The sequence below is a fragment of the Schistocerca gregaria genome, chromosome X (assembly GCF_023897955.1).
Source record: "Schistocerca gregaria isolate iqSchGreg1 chromosome X, iqSchGreg1.2, whole genome shotgun sequence".
Taxonomy (NCBI): domain Eukaryota; kingdom Metazoa; phylum Arthropoda; class Insecta; order Orthoptera; family Acrididae; genus Schistocerca; species Schistocerca gregaria.
The window spans coordinates 466,059,161-466,079,511 of record NC_064931.1 but is presented as its reverse complement, the minus strand read 5'-3'; the positions used below and the strand labels follow the sequence as shown (position 1 = coordinate 466,079,511).

Here is a 20,351-nt window from a genome sequence, read left to right as displayed (position 1 = left end):
CAGTGTCGTTTTCGAAAACATTTTAAGAACATCTAAGCTGCATGACAACAGTGTTTCAGTGTGTACAGACTGCAGGTCTTGGCTGAAACCAAAAAGCTGCCTCTGTCACCTAAAAACAGAAACCTTGGGGCATGATGGCAGTGGAATTCATCACGTGTTTTTTTAAGTCAGATTTTTCCAGCTGCTCAGCACATTCATGATATGAGCAGTTTTATCAGAATGTATTCTCTGAGTGCGGTGGCATTGATTAGGACACTTGATTCATATTTGGAAGGACAGCAATTCAAATCCACATCCAACCATCAAGATTTAATCTTTCTGTTATTTCCCAAGGAAATTCTGGGATGGTTTCTTTGAAAGGACATCCTTGGAACATGCTAAGCTTGCACTCCGTGTCTAATGACTTCAGTGATGATGGGATATTAAACTCTAGTCTGTCTTCCTTTTTCAGAATGTGTGTGTACTATTGGTGATTCATATAAGACTTCTACACCAAGGCATGTCTCTCAAAAGAACTACTAGAGAGTCTAGTACCTCCCGCCGCAGAAGTCAAACACGCGCCAGAACAAATGGACATGGTAAGCCCACAGAGGGCTCCGTGTCTGCAGCAGCTATTCGGCACAGCAGCTCTCGCGCAGCGAGGGTGCCACCACTATGCCACTTGCAGACAACGGCCAATAGCCGCTCCCTCAGGTTTTGTATATAGGGACCCACTCTGCCCTAGTCCAGTCAATCTGGTACTCGCTCTGGATTGCGTTTCTATCTCGGCGGTACTACGTTCTGGTCGTTGCCCGTCATTGACATTTGCCTGGCTCTAATTCCGAATGGATTTACTGTTGGTGTTTGGTGTTGGGGTTTCTACAAGCCTCCGTTGTTTATCTCTTCCTTGTTGTGTCGGTCATGGTTGTTGTCGGTCTGTCGTCTGATTCTTCCTTGTGTTTACCCTTTGTGCGTCACGAAGGATTATTAGAGTTTAACATCCTGTAGGCAAGGAGGTCAGTAGAGACCGCACACAAGCTCAGATGGGGGAAGGAAATCAGCCATGTCCTTTCACAGCAATCATTCCACATTTGCCCTATGAAATTTAAGGAAATAATGGAAAACTTAAATTGGGATGGTCAAATTGGGATTTGAACCATTGTCATCCCAAGTACGAGTCAGTGTCAAATCGCTGGGCCATGTTGTTCTGAGCAACTACCTTTAAGTATTGTACTAAAGGGAAGACTCAATGACAGAATTCATCATTAAAAAAAAAAATGACTGCATCTCCTTTAGACCTTTCACTGCTTATGTGTATGTTGTTCCTACTGAGCACAAGGGTGTCAGAATCTTGTGTTTACATCCTACAGAGAGAATTCTACACTGTGTCAATAGTTTTAGCTCTTCTGCATATATTCTGAATAAATTAATGTTGCACTGAGGAATGGGAGTTATTGTACTGACAAGAGTTTGAGTTTCTATTACCTTTCTGATGAGATTAGGTAGGACTGAAGGCTTACTAGAGTGAATTAGTTCCCTCACAAATGTTTCAGATTCAATGTGATCTCTTCACTGACCTTGTTATGGCCACTGAAATATAATCTGATGGCACTGAATTCAGATTTACTTCAAATTTTTATTCTTTCAACATGATATCTCAGGTTTGGGATAACCTACTAGTCAGCTCTCCATCTGCTTGTGTGATTGAATCATTATTTGTTACCTTTATTGGTGGCACAGAGGAGACTATTGGTGCAACTCTGCACAAACTTGTGCAAGTATACTTGCACGTGTATATACCAGCCTCTACTGGTAAGCTTTGTGTCAGGGAATCCAACTTATTTGCTTTTTGAACACAAAAACGAAAGGTGTACCAAGCGCGCACACAATTTATGAGACTGATAAATTCTCTTGACTTCAAAATTTGCTTTATAGTATTTATTTCCTCACACTTTAAATTTTCATTGAATGCATTATGTTTTTGGGTACACATTTGTCTAATGTAATAAAAGCAGTCCCTGCCTCCTGGACAGCTCATTTGCTGTCCCTGACCTGCAGCAGTTGCATATGTATATAAATGTTTGAAGGAAACAACTGGATTTTGCTCATTAGGCCTCACTTAAAGTGGTTCAGACTAGTCATTCAGTTTTCAAAAAAGTCAGGGAACTGAATGTCAAAATTAAAGTGGCTTTCTTTTTTGAGCTCCCCATTAACTTCTTCATTTCATTTTTTCTGTTACTTGGATGCATCACTAATTTTAAAGTACTTGGTAAGCACTGGAAGTATTTTTGTATATAAAGAAAGATATTTTTCAAAAGTGGGAGAAATCAACAAAACAGTGTCTGCAAATACCCACCAGAACCACTAAACTACTAACCAAAGAGGCAAGATAACTTACTATTAATAACACAGGTTATAGAAAGTACCATGTGGTCATTTCTGATCTGTGTAAGGCCTGAGAATGTTGTGGTTTAAAAGCTGTTTGTTGATCCACGATACTTCCTGTTTTTCTGCAAATAAATACAGTATTTTCTTGTTCAAGATCATATGCTTTTACATTAACATACGTTTATAATTAAATTTACTTGTATTAGGAAGGCCAAGCAAATTTACATCCCTTAAAAATGAGTTTTCAGCACATACAGACTTTGAATTCCTGTTTCTACATTTTTTCTTGTGTTTAAAGTTTTTCTCAGTTACACATTATCAAGAGTGTCATTTTGTAGTTTTAATTTGCTTTCAGTCTGAGGTTTTTATGCAAATAAAAATTTGGTTGCCATAAACTAATTGATTTTTGAAATATCTTTCTTTAGTTCTGTGTATGATGGCATGTTAGTCCATTATGGGCTGTTTGGTTATGACAAAATGTAGGTAGCTGCACCACTTCTAGCAGCATAGTAATCATTTAAGAAACCTTAAATCTTATCTGGACAAGGAATTTAGTTTTGTATGAGTGTGTACCTGATATTCTTCTACAAATATCATGTCCTTATAATGAGGGATCAGGTGCTCTGGTGGAGGCACTGGCCTGACATTCAGAAAGATTAAATTCAGTCCCCTGTCTGGGAATAATGCTTGAAGATTTATCTGTTTCAGTTCAAGGAGTTGCTTTGACAGTTCCTTCGCTGAGGGTATGCATGATTCTCTTCACTATAATTTTTTATGTGAGCTAGTGATTCATTTCCTAAGACTCAAATCTGGAAGTAACATTACAGTATCACCTTAACTTAGCAGATTTGTGTTTTTTGTTTTGAGAATTTGTGATGGTACATTCCAGTACACCTTACTAGTACCTCTGATGAAAATGAATCATTTAAATAATGTTTCAAGGTGTCTAAATTAAACCCCTCTCCCATAACAGATTTACACTGGAAAAAGAATTTGTTCCAATTTTGGCCTCCAGATGCAATACAAATGATTTACAGTATCGGGTCAATGTCTCAGGTGCTCATATTCTACAAATTACGCAAGCAGCAGTTAATAATACTGTACGGCATGCGGTCAACATCTTTGGTGCTCATACTGAACAAATTATCCACGCAGCAGATAATGAAATTCACTACTATGACTTTCCCATTTGTTTGATATTTTCTGCCCACATCCTGTTCCTAATCCATTACACACAGAAATGTTTCTATACGTCTTCATTGCATTCACAGCACCAGATTTGCACCTGATGGGAAAAATTAGAACTATTTGTGTTCATCTTTATTCAGTTCATCATTAATGCATTAGAATGCCTATCAAGTTTCTGACATGCGATAATTACAGCCCACACTGGACCTCTGCGTGAAGCTGCACTCACTTTAATTATATCTATCTCTCTCTCATGCTGTGAGCTCACACTGTGCTCAAACATGTTGTCACCAACTAAAATGGTTTTTTTTTTTTTTTTTTTACAATCTAAGTTGATGATAAATAATGAGTTACAGTGTGCTATTCTTGTTTACAACAATTTGGAGAGGACCTAGCAAGTAGCAGGTAAACTTGCAAAAACAATTTGACATGTCTGCTTACCTACAAAAATTGTAATAATGACATTACTTTTAAGAACAATTGGAAAGAATGTAATTAATGTTCAGACTGGTTTCCAATGGTCAGTGACAACCTGCAAACCAACGAAAAAAGAGAGGAAAAAAAAAAGAGCAAGAAAAGGGAGGATAAATGATTTAAGAAATATATATGAATAGAAGTATAGCTCTGATGTTATGAAAGCCTTCCATAATTCCAATTACTGATTAAGTACCATAGTGAAAGAGATGAGTTTGGTATCAGTCATTTCTAATGAAAAGGACAAACATTTTAGATTGTTTTTATTTGTCACCTGTCTTGGATGCAATAATAGGTTTGTTTGAGCAGTTGCCAGCAGTCTCGTGTGCATGCACAGAGCTGGATTTGCATATGAGCAGTGCCTTCTCCCACTTCTGGCTACCTGAAGTGAGGCTGCGTGTGTGATCAGTAGCAGCAAGTAGCCAGATGCTACCCAGAGTACTTTTTCTGGCATGCCCAAGGTGCCAGATTCATACATTCGCAGAGGAAGCAGAGTTATTGTAGAGGGGTCATTCTCCACGTGACCTGTGTCTATGTTTCGGGAAATTGCTGGTCTCTCTCCATTTACAGCTCCATGTCAAATGAAAACAAGACAGATTTCTGTGGCTGGGAGCCATCAAGTGAATTAATATACATTTTTATGTTCATGAAAAACTAAAATAAGTTACTAGTTTCAATTCTCTGATTTTATATTATTTCCACATTAGCAATCAACTATTAATTTCTTAATGAAGCTATTTCTGTCAGTTTTTCAGAGAAATTTACTTCTATCAATTTTTTTTTCAACTGAGACAGTTTATTTTAAACCGAGTGTTTCATTCCGCACTACTGGCTACTTTCCAACTTCGTTCAATTTCAAGTACAAATTTTTGTTTTCTGGGATGAACATTATACCACAATAAAGAATCAAACGTGAGAATACGGTACTGGACCTCCAAGAAAACTGCTATCCCAAAAACCAAATAGGAAAGCTCAATATCAGGTACTTCAGAGTGCACCTGGAATAGTCTCTGATGTCCTGTTTCTTTTACGAGACTGTGACATCTCTTAATGCTATATACGTACAAAAAGTGACTAGAAGCTGACTAAGCTGGCAAATTGTCAGTTTTGAACTAAATATTTTGTTTCAAATATATTGACAGCAGTAGCAGAATTTTACAAATCTGCCTTCTGTTAAACAGTGTTTTTCGATCACAAGACACTTGTTTAGTACTTCCTCTAGGCCTTAAGCTATTACTTAAATTGTGTTTACATCTTAAATTTATAGAATGCTATTCCATGCTAAATTTTAGACAGGCAGTATACCATGTTTTATCATTTCAACTCCCCACATGGTTTTATATTTATTAATACAGTAGAATATAAACTGTCAATTGTACAATTTCTTTGCCTCACAGACAACCTTATTTATTTTTAACACATTTTGAAATTGTCATGAAATTCATTGCTATTTATTCTGGTGTAAGCTACACAAGGAACTGTTTTCCTTTCTTTTGTTTGTCACAAGGAATTTGTATTCTTTCTTACTAGCTTTTTTCAGTGCTGTGTAGATGTAAACATGATTACAAATGCTCCATAACAATACTACAGAATATGAATTAAAAAAGAAATCTGTCAAAGTCACCACATAGCAAAATGTTATGGTACTCTGAGCTGTAGTCTAGTTTGGAAATGAATAATACATCAAGAACTGCTTCCTCATTTGTATTCCTTACCTAGGTAGAATTGATAAAACAACTGCTCCAGGTACAACTCCCTAGTTACTCAACAGCCTTCACATGGTGCCCCACCACACACCAAATTTCACACAGAAATGCAACGAAAAGCGTATGACCAGAGCAAGCACCAAGCACAGGCTGCCCAGATCAGAGCTGCACCTGTGCAATACGGCATGGTGTCTAGTGTTCTCTGGCTACTGCTCAAACAAAACTAATGACAAACTTGGAGAAAACAGCATGTAAATTTGCTAGGCATTGTTTCAGAATGTCTATAGACTGGTAGATTTGCAAGAGTAAAGAAGGCATTAAAATTAAAGACAGGGATTTACGTGATGATGTATTAAATATCATATCTGAGAACAGCCTCTAGAAGTTATACGGAGAACTGACTCACAATGACAACATCTTAGGTTTTGTTGTGATTTAACAAAACATTTGCTTCAGCTAACAGAATTTGTGACCATAATGCAGTCATATCATTAGTGATTGTAAAGTGTTTAAAGTGATTTTAAGACAGGCAGAAATGTATTTCTGCTTTGTAAGTGTGCCAAGACAGAAATCTGATTATCTGAGCAACCAGTATCAAAATTCATTTCAGACTATGTTCAAGAGTCTATGTTACACAGGTGTATGCCAAGCAAGACTGATTAATGGTAAAATCTCATTTTGGTTCATTTGCCACCTTAGAAAGGTACTAAGACATGAAAGACAGCTTCATGACAGATTTAAACAAATCTAATTCCATGCTGACAAATGCTGAACAAAATAACAATGAGATAAATAAGAGCAGTATAAGAATCACTCGTTGAATTTGAAAGTAATATGCTGTCAAACTACTGCAGAACACTAATCAGTCTCATTACTTTGTAGAGCCAGCGAACAGACTCAAATGTGCTATGATGATATACTGAGGGCTGTATCACATACTGAGTTCCATTTTCTGAAATTGTTTCACTGAAGAACATCATACTATGTTTCCCTTCATCCATCATCACATGATTATTACCATCAGACAAAGGGACAAGTTTTTGCAGATATGACAAATTTCTAAATACAGAAATTGATGCTGGATCTGAAAGACAATGTTCCCTCTTCTAGTAGCAGCAGTTTATTTGAGGTCACTGGAGCAATGAAACATTCCAAGTATTCAGAAAAAGGTGCAGATAATCATATTCAAGGAGGAGCATGACAAATGCACAGAGCTATAGGCCCTTCTGCTGATCTTAATCTGTTGTACAAAATGGAATATGTTTTATAATCACACATTATGATCTTTTAGGAGACAAATTTTTCCTACAGTTTCTGCAAGTATCATACAAGTGAAACAAGTTTTTTGTTTATCTGTGCGGCCCAGAAAGCTGTATATTCCAGCACGCAGGTCAGTGCCATGTTCTTTGGTCTCTGGAAGTCACTTAATACTGTTTGACACTGCTGCTGCTTAGTGAACCAAATCTGAGATTAAAGAATAACCTACTAGCTTTGTGACTGTGTTAAACAATTATTAGGAACTATAGCTCTGTATGCTGGTCTCAATGAGACTAAATTGCCAGATGTTAAAGTAGCTCTCCAGGAAAGTAATGATTAGGCTTTCTGTTCACAATATGTATTAAGTACTAGGCTGATAATATCAAACTGTTAGGGTGCTCACAGATAATCCTGTTGTATTTATGAAAGTTGTGTTTCTAGAAACAGTACAGCAAAATGCAAAAACACCTGCCGAAGATCAATGCTTGCTGCAAGTACTGGCAATTGATCCTCAGTATAAACAAATGCAATGCTTTGTACATAAATACACAGAACAGCTTGTAATTAATAGCCTACACCATTCATGGCGGTTCCACCTGCTTTATTTATTTCATTTGTTGTCCTCTGTGTCAATGTACTGCATTGCTGCACTGGCTGAAAAGTGGGGTTTGTGGATTCCGACACTGACTACTTTAAATATTAAAGCCAACAGATTGACAGTTACATTTTCCATACAAAATATTTACGCACACATCACAAAATATCTACAAATTATACTTTTAACAAAATTTATCCATCTTCAGAAGATATGTCTTTTTTGGGTTAAACAAGGATTACATTTAGAACACCTACCACTTTGTACAAGTCCTGTCTTGCTAAACAAAATAAATCATCATGGGTGGTAAACAAAGTTACATTACACAGCACACTGCAGTTCACTTGCTCAATGTTCACAACCACTTTCTCTTTTTTCAATAAGCTCTAACACTTTCACCCAGCTGTCGATACCTTCAACAGGTCCAAGTGGCAGTTAGGAAAGGCACTGATCAGCTCTCTTTGAGATGATTCTCCTCCACCACAGTACATGTAAAAATGAGACAAAATGCCCTACTTTAATACACATACTTCTAACTTAAGTCTCAGAAAAAATGTTTCAGTAATGGCAAATGATTGTCACTAGATAAATACATTATATAGTTCTCATAATAATAATATAATTAACACTAAAATTGACTATAGTATGAAAGGTGTGGAGTAAAAACAAAAATAACTTTAAATCGAGTGCACATTACACTACAAGGCATTACTCTAAGGCATAAATGTCTGACACTGGTTGAACTTTCAAGACTTTTGTTTCGGCAAAAACTCAAGCTGTGCAGTAACACAGATTTACTAAGCATTACATTACGAAAAAAGATGAGAGTCACCATTACATAAATTACTATTCAGCTCAAAATAAAGGGCATGGAAGTTTTACAAAATCATCGCTCTATTTCTCTATTCAACTGAGCACTACTCTCGTTCAAACCAGGAAATCAAATCCTCACGAAGTCACAAAATGTTACCAAATAGTTACCCTGTCAGAATATTCACATATATCTAGCCCAACAGTTATCAGTTAATCAGCAAAATTATTGTTCTTCATCCCAGTGTTCAAAGTTAGAGCATCAATACAGTTGCAACACATTTGTTAGTATACAGTTATCTTTTGCATAAATAATTTCTGTCAGCTCCATTATTTCATTTACCTTTCTTAAATTGTTCGCTAGAGGAGTGCATTCTCAAAAAATATCCTTACTGCAGAGACAGGCTCTCTAACCATTAACACGCAAACTTTATTCATTATTTTATTATTTCATTATCTAATTAACACCTGCTCTGCTTATCTAGTGCAAAATTTATTCTACTGAAAAACACTCCACAATAACAGATCCTTATGTTAAGGCTAAACTAACTCTTATTACTGATCAGACAAAATTATCACTTAAACTACTATTGCACTGTATTCTAGCCTTGCTAATACATTCCACAGACATTACTCCAGGTAATTTTGTTTAATGTTTTAAGTCCTTAACGTTAGAAAAGGCCGTACCATTACACTTCTACAGGCCGATAGTTTTCTCAATATCCTGACTGCACTGAAAACACACACACACACACACACACACACACACAACTTCTATTACAACACAATTACTATTAATGTCTCTTATTTAAGATGGTTTTTATTGCACAATTGTGTCTGCTGCTTCACCAAATTATACTCCTTTCACACATGAGCTCATTACTTCTTTCATTTTCAGTTTACCTTACCTCTTTGATTTACAGGAACTCTTTAATCACGGTACCAATTTCTTTTGAACCCCCTACTTGCTAACTGCACAAGAATTTAGTCCCAAATATTACATCAACGCTGACATTTTGAATTGCCACGAAATTGTATTTCAACAGCTGTTCTACCAATTCTACATGTAATAGTAGATCTCGTGTCACACTATGATAGCTTACCAGTAGCACCAATAATTTTTATTCCAGAAACATGCATTACTACTACACCCCCTGTGTTCTTAATAAATTGGAAATTTGCCTATGAAATCTACACTTCCTGTTCTCACAGGTTGACACACTTCCTTTTTACTTACCATGTGATCTTGTTCATACAACAAATCATTCTTTACTTAAAGCATTGCCATCATAAGCCACAATAAATTCAAATACCTCATTTTCATCACTAATGGATTCATCGTATTTATCATCATTACACTTACTGTCAGAAACCTCTATTACATTATTCTCAGTCACATTACCTTGTACATTAAAGTCACTCATTATATATTGCTTCGTTAAAAACAGCTTTCGCAATGAATTACCCTGTTTTTAATTACTCGTCTACTGCTACTTTGTCCTCTCGGTCCACCCACTGCACGACTTAGGCTGTGCAAGTGTGTGGCGTGTGCGCCGTCAAGTTGTAATTCTCTCGGCGAGGTGTTTACCTCCGGTCAGCTGTGTCCACCCGCGTGCTGATTGGCTGCATCCATGGAACCCGATCGCTGATTGGCTGCTGCACCTATTCATTATGAAACCCCAGCGCTGATTTGCGATTGCACCGCTGCACTGGAAACCGCTCTTGATTTCACTTTTCAAAGTCCACGAGTCCTCGTTACGTAGGCGTACAAATATCTTCACTCGCGAGGGCACCGCATGTAGCGGTTCCACCTGCTTTATTTATTTGCTTTGTTGTCCTCGGTATCGACGTACTGCGTTGCTACACTGGCTAACAAATGGGGTTTGTGGATTCCGACACTGACTACTTTAAATGATGTAGCCGACAGATGTATGGTTACGTTTTTCAGTACTTTAATTACACTGTTCCCAACCCCCAAATAATACACATTTATATGGCCAGGGCACTACTGTTTAACTTTTGATAAGCCTCATTAATAGCTAGCATGCGAAACTCCACATACTGCTACAATAGTTTACTGCTGAACAGTTACAAGCAGTAAAACTTAACCACAAAGTTCACAGTTCTTGAAGAATAATCATGCACGTATGAAGCAGACACTGTCACTGTTTTTAACCAAAGCCTAATTGTTTAACACTTGTTCCACAGTTAATTTGAAGCATTGTTGTTGTTATAACCAGCACGGGTTACTCGTCTGAAACTCGGCCGTGGGCCGACTGTCTCGTGACAAAAAATTGGGCTTTTAGATATCATCACAATAATAGGTGCGGAAACTACACATTGTTCGATGTTAAATTTACAGAAATTACAATTGCAACTTAACCCATTAAATTAACTGAATACACCGAAAAATTGGTCTTTTTAACAGTTTCTTCTACTACGAGGTTTAGGCCGAATCATTTGTTTAAATCATGAAATTAACGAATACAGTTACGCAAACAATACTTTTGACAAAACTGTTAATTACTTTGGAATTAATGAAGGGCTGGTTTCGCTAACATGTTTTCCAATAGAGCCAAATAGATACTTTAAGATTACTAGCATTTCGTCTTCCAAATGTTTATAATTATTACAGGAATTTATATTTGTTTATATGTCAACAATAGAATTTAAGTTACGAAACAATCACTGATTTCTCCCTATGATGATAGTACTAATTAGGAATAACCAAAATAAATTAGAAAATCTAATACATAAAACTAAACACAGAATTAGATCTGGTGTTATTTATTTTAAAACTGAGGGCCAGTCTCTCTCTTTTACGGAAATGGAAATTATATTCAGGTATGTTAATTATAATAAGTTAAAAGTAACATGACGAATTTAAGGAGGCAGATGGCAAAACAAGAGGGGAATTACAATTACCCCTACTTACCTCGTCACACATTGGTAATTAATTACTGGAATTAAGAACTGTCAAATATCTAGCAGTAATCATCCAAAGCAGTTTAAAGCAGAATGACCACACAGAACTAATTATAGGAGTTGCAAATGCATGACTCTTTGGGAGACCCCCAGATAATGTGATTCATCTGTGAAGAAAGTTTCTTTCAGAACTCTCAAGTGGCTTATTCTTTTAGTCCTGCCCATCAGCATTATACCATTTCCAGTTAGGGCTAATAAAGGAGACACAAATTATTTAAAGTATGCATATGCATTTCAGCCGCATGGAGACGCTTATTATACGATTTCAGTTGAAGTACTGGTTGTGCTCATTCCGGTTCCACCCGTCTGCTTTGACCCATGATGTCATCAATATGGTGGAAATGGCTATTCTAAGCGTCTCCAATATGGCGCCTATGATATCACTACATACACACGGCAACAAACACGAAAATACATATAAGTAAGCCAATAACACCTCACTCCAAAACTACAATACGGGTTAACCGCGGGAAATCGGGGGTTTTAGGGAGGGGGACAAGCTAAATATAACAGTAAAAGAAACCCACCACGATCCCAAAACACACAAGATGACCAACAAAACAAAAATAAAAAATTACAAAATTTATTCTTTTCTTATATTATTTCATTGAAATATGTGCTGGCTAATCTTTCTTGTATTATCTTGGAGTTGTTCAACAAAGACTATATGGGACTATACCATTTCAGAAAAACAGGGTATAGACTTGAAAGTAACCTAACTGAAGCATTTTTGTTATAGGTTCCCGGCTGAGACCAAAGACACTTCAAGCAGTTGATGTTCCTGTTATTGACAACAGATTATGTGAACGGTGGCACAAGTCAAATGGAATCAATGTTGTGATTTATGATGAGATGATGTGTGCTGGATATAGAGGAGGTGGTAAAGATTCCTGTCAGGTAATGGAACTTTCATTCTTTTTGCTCTCATATGTGCATGAGTTGGAAGTAATATAATTTATTAATATACAGGGTGTTTCAAAATTACAACAAAGAACTTCAACGGGATGTAGAAGATGGCTTGAGAAACAAATTGAGGACAGAAACTTGCGGTCAGAAATCCGACATTACAGAGCATTGAAGCTGTAGGCACCATCGCCTTTGTATGTACATATGTGCAGGGTGATTCTGTGATGATGTTACAGACATTCAGAAATGATGGAGAAGGATAACTGTATCAATCTGAGGCAGAGCACCTTGTTCCAGAAACAAACAAGTCAAAAGTTATAAGCGAAAATTGTTTGGAAAGCTCTGACAGTGGAATATATGCACTGGTACTGTTCTTGCTAAGATTATAGGGTCGGAAACTTTCAGAGGTGGCAGTATGGACCAATACAAGAAGAAAATGTACAGTAAGCATGGGCTCTATAATGTGTACCTGAGCAGCTATGGGCACGTGTTCATCTTCATTACTGTGTTGAACAAGTGCTCATAGCTCTTAAGGTATGCATTTTAGAGCCCATGTTTACTGGACTTTTTTCTTGTTTTGGTCCATACTACAACCTCTGAAAGTTGCCCACTCTACAGTTTTAGCAACAACAGTACCAGTGATGACATGGCTGACTATGGTTGACATTTCTAGACATGGGTTCCTATCCTCATTTTGTTTCTCAAGACACCTTGTACATCGCTCAAATTTTGTCAGTGTAATTTTGAAACACATTAATTTTAAAGCTGTTACTGTGTATTATTTTATTGTTGTTAAAAGTAGTTTACTTGTAATGAAACTGAAATAGATAGTTCCTCTGAGCTAGTATGGGTAGAGCTTATACTAGACAACCAGAATCAACTGATTATAGGTCCCTTGAGTGCTTTCTCTGAAAATTATTGTGAACGATTAATTTAGGATCCCACTCAAACTGTAAATGGTTATGAAAATATATTTTACCTCTTAGAAAAAATTAATCCTGAGCAAATAGGGAACATCACGGTGGATATGGGGTTAGTGACCTCAATGTCATTGTAGTAAGACTGAACACCTTAACATTCAAATGTACCAAATAAAACTGCAAAATGTATCTATTTAAATAATAATAATAAACCTGATAAAAATTCGGTTGATGTCTTCCCAAGAGGCAGTCTCCACTCCTTCCCAGCTGACTGTAGCTTAAATTCAAAGAAATGGTAGTGACAGCACTTGAAGGTTAGACAGGGTGTTCAGAAATTGCTGTTAAAAACTTCTAGCGCTTTTAGAGGGGAGTGAGTACATAATGTTTTAAATAGGAACCCAAGTCTGAAAATGTACTGTTTGCATTCTACAACAGTTTCAATTCAGATGTTCAACTCATCCTCTTCTGCTTGAGAAACTGAATTAGGTGTGATGCATTACAGTTATTAGGAAACAATTCGAATGGTAACATAATTAAACATCCATTTATCACTTAAGCACATCTGTTTGTATTAACCCTGAAACATAACATGTTTACATTATTCTGAAACAAAAAAGAAATGAGCATACTGTATGTACAGAACAGTACTGACGCATTAAAACAGTGGCTCAATGTGGCAACCAGCAACATTGTTACAGATGTCGTACCTATGAAGCATGTTCTGCTACACACTGTCCATCATATGTGGTGTCTCTTCAGCTTCTTGTGCAGTGGCCAAAATTCATGCCGGCAGATCTTCCTCTGTCTCTACAGGTGTCTTGTAAATTAAACTTTTCATATGGCCTCACAAGAAGTAGTCCATAGGAGTGAAATTGGGTGATCGCAGTGGCCACGTGATTGGACCACCTTGGCCTATCCTTCTTTCACCATATCATATGTTGAGATGTCTCTGAACAACATATAAGAAGTGAGATGGTGCACCATCATGCTGAACCACATTTCCTGACAAATATTCAGTGGCACAGCTTCCAAGAAAGGGTTCAATACATTTTACAGGAAGATCAAGCATGCAGGACCAGTTAGCTTGGGTGGAAGGAGATACGGCACAATCACATTACTGTCTGGAATACCTACCCACACATTAATACCAAACTGCTGCTGAAGCCCCTGAACATGTTTGGAATGAGGGTTTTCGACTGCCCATAAATTGCTGTTTTGCAAATTCAGAACACAGTCCCCACTGAACATACATTCGTCAGTGAAAGAACTTGGCCCAGAAACAGGAGTGTGTCAATGCAGTGGTGGAGGAACCACATGCCATAGGCAACGCATTGTGGAAAATTGACTGAACCCATAGCATGTACCCTTTGTAAGTGGTTTGGATGTAACTGTTGCTCACGCATAATGTGTGAGATGATATTGCGAGTAACACCCATTGCACATGCAATTGTTTGCATACTCATTGACAAGTTCATTTCAATGTGATGTGGTACATCTTCAAATCTAGTAATGTGGCATTGCTGTGATCAGCACAGTGCTGCCTCCTCATGGTGGACATACCTGTTTCTCGGCTCCACTGTGTAACTTGGGCAAAAGTTTGTGTAATGGTGTGCTACATTTCCAAAAATGTTCATGATACATCCACTAGCAGCTCTTCTGTTACGTAGAGTTTCCCATACACAGGGAGCATGTCTGTGTATTCCAAAAACATGAACTGAACCATGTTAACTGAATCAGAGCTGCACTAGCAGTGAATAGGTCTCACAGCAAGGCTGACATTAAGTGACCTCAGGTGACAGTCTGATGCAGTACATATCATCCTGTCTACCCTGTTGCATACCTGGATAAGCAGCTCTGAGACTTTCTCTTTCCCTCAGCAGATATGGGTGCATTACATGTCTGAATTGAACCCATTGTACATGGGTTTGTGTTCAATATATTATATACTCACTCCCCTTTACAAGTCCTAGAAAATTACCAATGAATTTCCAAACACCTTGAATACCAAATAGATTAATAATAGATGGTATACATCCCCCATGGTACACAAAACAGATCAAAACACTGTTTCAAAATCACAAAAGACATAAAAGAACACCAAATCCTCACAATTGTTAATGTTTTAATAAAGCTCAAAATTTAATGCGAATGCTTTTAATACTTTCCACAGCTAAACTCTTTCTCAAACTCTGGCAGAAAATACAAAGAGATTCTGGTCATACATAAAGTACACCATCAACATGTTGCAATCAACACCTTCACTGCTTGATAGCAATTATAATGTTACTGATGAAAATGCCACTAAAGAAGTGATACTAAACATAGTTTTTCGAAATTCATTCACCAGTGAAAATGAAATAAATATTTCAGTATTTGAATCAAGAACAGTTGTCAACAGGAATAACATAGAAGTAGCTATTCTCAGAGTAGTGAATCAGGTTAAATCACTTAGTAAAGACAAGTCCTCCAGTCCAGATTGTACACCAGTCAATTTATTTTGAAATATGCTGATACAAAGTTCCATATTTAGCAATCATATCCAACAGCTTGCTCAACAAAAGATCCATACCTAAAAACTGGAAAATTGCAGGAGTCACACCAAAACTCAAGATAGATAATAGGAGTACAGTTACATCACAGACTCATATCGCTCACATCAATTAGAAGTGGCATTCTGGAAAATACAGTGTTTGATCATTATGAATTACCTCACAGAAAACGATTTATTGGCAAATAGTCAGTGCGGATTCAGAAAACACCATTCTTGTCAAACATAACTAACTCTTTATTCATACAAACTAATGAGTGTTTCAAACATGGGATCCCAGATTGATTCCATATTTCAATTTTACTCAGTGCTTTTGACACCGTTTGTCACACAACTGGATTTTTGATTTCCTTCCAGAAAGGTGACTGTTTATTTTAATTGAGTAAATGTCATCAAGTAACACGGAAGTAATATCTGGGGTTCCCCAAGGACATATTATACACCCTCTACTGTTTCTAATCTACAGAAATGATTTAGGAGACAATCTGAACTGCCCTCACGTATTGTTTGCAGATTATGGCGTCATTTATTGTTTACTAAAGTCATTATATGACCAGAACCAACTGCAATATGACTTACACGAGTTACCTGTATGGTGAAAAAAGTCGCTATTGACTCTAAATAATGAAAAGTGTGAAATCATCCATATGAGTTCCAAAAGGAATCTATTAAATTTTGATTACACAATAAACCATACAAATCTAAAGGCTGTAAATTGATCTAAATACTTGGGGGTTACAATTATGAATAACTTAACTTGGAAGGATCAAATAGATAATGTTGTGAGGAAAGCTAAACAAAAATTACAATTTATTGCCAGGATACTTATAAGATCAAAACGTATACTAAAGAGACTGCCTACACTATGTTTGTCTGTCCTCTTTTGGGTTATTGCTGCTCATTGTGGTATCTACATCACATAGGATTGATGTTGGACATCAAAAACGTTCAGAGAAGTGCAGCTCATTTTGTGTCAATAAAAAATAGGAGAGAGAATGTCACAGATATGATATGCAAGCTAGAGGTGGCAATCCTTAAAACAAAGGGAATTTCATTGCAGCACGATATTTTCATGACATTTTAATTACCAACTTTCTCCTCTGAATGCAAAAATATTGTGTTGGCACTCACCCAAGGGCATGTGTATACAACAGTGTGTAGGGGGGAGGGGCTATACCTGGGGGTATGTGGTATTTTTAATATTTTGGAAGACAAATTATGATTTGCAAGTAACCATACAAAGTTTCAGTTATGACCCTGTTAAAAATCTGTGTAATGCTGACTTGCTACCAGAACCAATAATAGAAACAAATTAGTGGTTTATAAAATAACTTGAACTTCTGATCATTGCTCATTTTGAGCCAGCTTTGTTAGGAAGTAGGAACATCAAGAAAGATGTAAAATGGAAGAATACTGTTTTGATAACATACAGCATAAGGAAAAATGATGGCCAGACAGTACTCACAGGTACAACAATGCCACAACATTTCATGCAACATCACGGATGCCCAAAGATAGGGTACCAAAAGGAACAAAATACTGGGAAAAACAATCAGTTAGTAACTAACCATAAGCTGCACAAACTTCATCCAATAAAGTTCATTGCAATAATGGAGGAGAAAAATCCAAATGTGGCTAAGGATGTTTTGATATAAAACAGAATCAGCCAACACCAAAACTCTCTGAATGTGAAGTATGCTATTTGAGACAGGTTTAGCTACACGATCTGTGTATTATGATTCATTTCTGAGCAAGGATTGCTATTTATACTTGGATTGACAGGATGCAACCAAGTAGCCTCTGCTCTAGTGGACATTTTCAGAAACTTAGGGCAGCTAGGAAATGTACCAAATGAAACTGATTTATTATCTGACTTCTGTACAATCAAAATATAAATAAACTAATCATATGCACACTGATGGCCTTCATGGAAGAAAGCAGAAAATATAATAAGCTGGTACATTATTGTCTATCATTGGTCACAGCTATAGGCCCTAATCCTGACATAGTGTTTGGTAGAGTGGATAAAGACTATCAGAAAAATATGCTATTATTTCACTGACTGAATGCTATAAAGCACTGGAGTAACATAGCATCATCAAAATACCAAATAAAGATTGGGGAGCAAAGGATCTGAAGTCCAATGCTCTAAAAGCCCTACAATCTAAGATGCCTTCCACAATAACTGTTCAACAAATGATGGCATATGAAAAGTCTAAGAAGAAGGTATTTTTGTCAGTATCAGTTACTTATAATGGGAGTCCAGGAACTGCAGTCAGGAAGTGAGGAAAACAGCCACCCTGGAAAACAAGAATGTGGTCAGCAAGAAAAAGAAAAAAAAATGTGCCTTAAAACTTAAGAAGCATTTTAATGTGCCAAAAGGAGCAGAAGGGTTTTATAAGGTCACTGTTAAAAGTGGTCAATAGATTTCCAGTTTAATACTGCTGTAGCCAGTATTTTATGTTGTATTTAAACTGTGTTTTGCATTTCTGTCTATCAATCAGTTATGGAAATGTACAAGACAAAAGTGTTGTATTGTAGCACATTATTGAATTTATACATACACAAAAGGAACAATAAAGTAGCTTTCTTTACTTACCATTGAAGATAAAAAAGAAATTGGAGAAAAATCAGTTTCAGTATATATATTCACAAAACTTTTAACTTAGATCTTTGCATTTATTGACTTTTGCAAAAAAAAAAAAAAAAAAAAAAAGAAAAAAAAACATGGATACTTTTTCCCTCTGCTCTGAAGTAAACAATGAAAATTTTAGAAAAGTCAAACATTCAATTACAATCATCCCTATAAAAGCTGTGTAAATGTTAAATTATCTCATTTATTTAATCAGTAATGTGCTATGATATTTTTTTTAAAATAAGTTTCCTGAGAAATTTAATTTTTTGCATTTATTAAGTTTTGAAAAGAAGCTACTCAGTTGTTCATTGTAGAGTAGTGATGTAGATGTAGATTATTTTATATAAAAACTATTACTTTATTAGTAACAATATTGTGAAATGTAAAGTTGCAACTTACCAAATAGCGGAGATGCTGAGTCACAGATAGGCACAACAAAAAGACTCTCACAAATATAGCTTTCAAGCAGTAAGGCTTTTGTCGAAATTGGACAACAAACACACACATATACACTCACGCAAATGCAACTCACACTGGATACACACGACTGCAGTCTCGATTGTGTATGTTTGTGTTTATCGTCTAATTTTGACAAAGGCCTTATTGGCCAAGAGCTATATTTGTGACAGTCTTTTGTTGCGCCTATCTGCAACTCAGCATCTCCACTATATGGTAAGTAGCAACTTTCCATTTTCACAATACTGTTACATTCCGTCATGGATTTTCCACTGTTTGACTTTATTAGTAAGGCATGTTGTTCCCTAACAGTATGCCCTTTACCTCTCTCAATTCTAAAATATATATAGTTGAATATGGATAACAAAAGGAATGTTTTACATTTTAACTTTTACAAATACAGGTATTTGCATCTTGTATTGAAGTTTAAGCATTAAATTAGTTCTTACTTTTCCTCCAATGAAAGGCACTTTATCAGTAGATGGAGAAATGAAGCTAACATTATCAATTTTTTTTGGAACAGGGGGATTCTGGTGGCCCATTAATGCTGGAAAAAGCTGGAAGATGGTATCTGATTGGTATTGTCTCAGCTGGATATTCATGTGCCCAGAGAGGTCAACCTGGAATTTATCATCGTGTTGCAGAGACAGTAGACTGGATATCATACATCATTAATTCGTAACAGATGGAACAGCTATGCAAAAGAGTATGAAAATTTAACAAGTTCCTCACTAGTGTTGGTGACCTGAGTTTGTGAGAGTGTTGAAGGATATTCACTGAGTTAAGCAAGAGACATCTTACAATGAAATGACTGTAAATGTAGACAGCATCTGCCCTGTATGACACATGGTTGTCATAATGTAGTTCACTAACTTCAGGGGTTTCTCTTAAGTGAACATATGATATTAACATGGATGATTATACACAAGTTAGATTTAAATTAGTGATGTCTCTCAGTCATGTGTTATTTATGTTGGCTGTGCCTAATATTTCACAAATATTGTGGTGAACATAAGTACTTCCACAACTTTTGTGGGATACATTTTTATTTGTGTTTACCATATTCATAAAAGTCATAAATTAATCTCTTTTCTTCATATTCAGCGAGAGGCTTGAAGCCTATTCTGAATCAAAATGAAACATTAATATAAGCTGTAATAATAATAATTATTTATGTTTTATGTACATCTGCCATTGTAAATTTACTTCCATACCAAATACGATTATATTTTCATAGGTATTGAGTTATGTACTTTATATTGTGAATATAAAATCATGTTTTTCATATTTGTAGTGTAATTCTTTCACTCATCAAATTCATGTAGTTAAAACATCCTACGCCTACTCCAGATTGAACCATGAGTCTCACAAAACTGGATACACACAAGGAGTTTCACAGAATACTGGCAATGTGATGAAGTCATTACTATCAAAATGAGTGAAAGTAAACCAAAGAATACTCATACCTGTATAAACCATTACTCATCAAACAGATGAAATACTG

General features: G+C 36.3%; 1 protein-coding gene across 4 annotated transcripts in view; it reads left to right on the top strand.

Annotated features, from left to right (window-relative positions):
* The window catches only part of LOC126299050 (serine proteinase stubble), a 419,426-nt gene extending 399,292 nt beyond the window's left edge, over positions 1-20,134 (top strand). For all 4 annotated transcript variants that reach the window (XM_049990706.1, XM_049990705.1, XM_049990707.1 and 1 more), the window contains 2 exons: positions 12,122-12,279; positions 19,371-20,134. In XM_049990706.1, coding sequence (XP_049846663.1) covers positions 12,122-12,279; positions 19,371-19,529 — 317 coding nt within the window. In that variant the 3' untranslated portion in view covers positions 19,530-20,134. The remainder of the gene's footprint in view (positions 1-12,121; positions 12,280-19,370) is intronic.
* Positions 20,135-20,351: the final 217 nt, after the last annotated feature.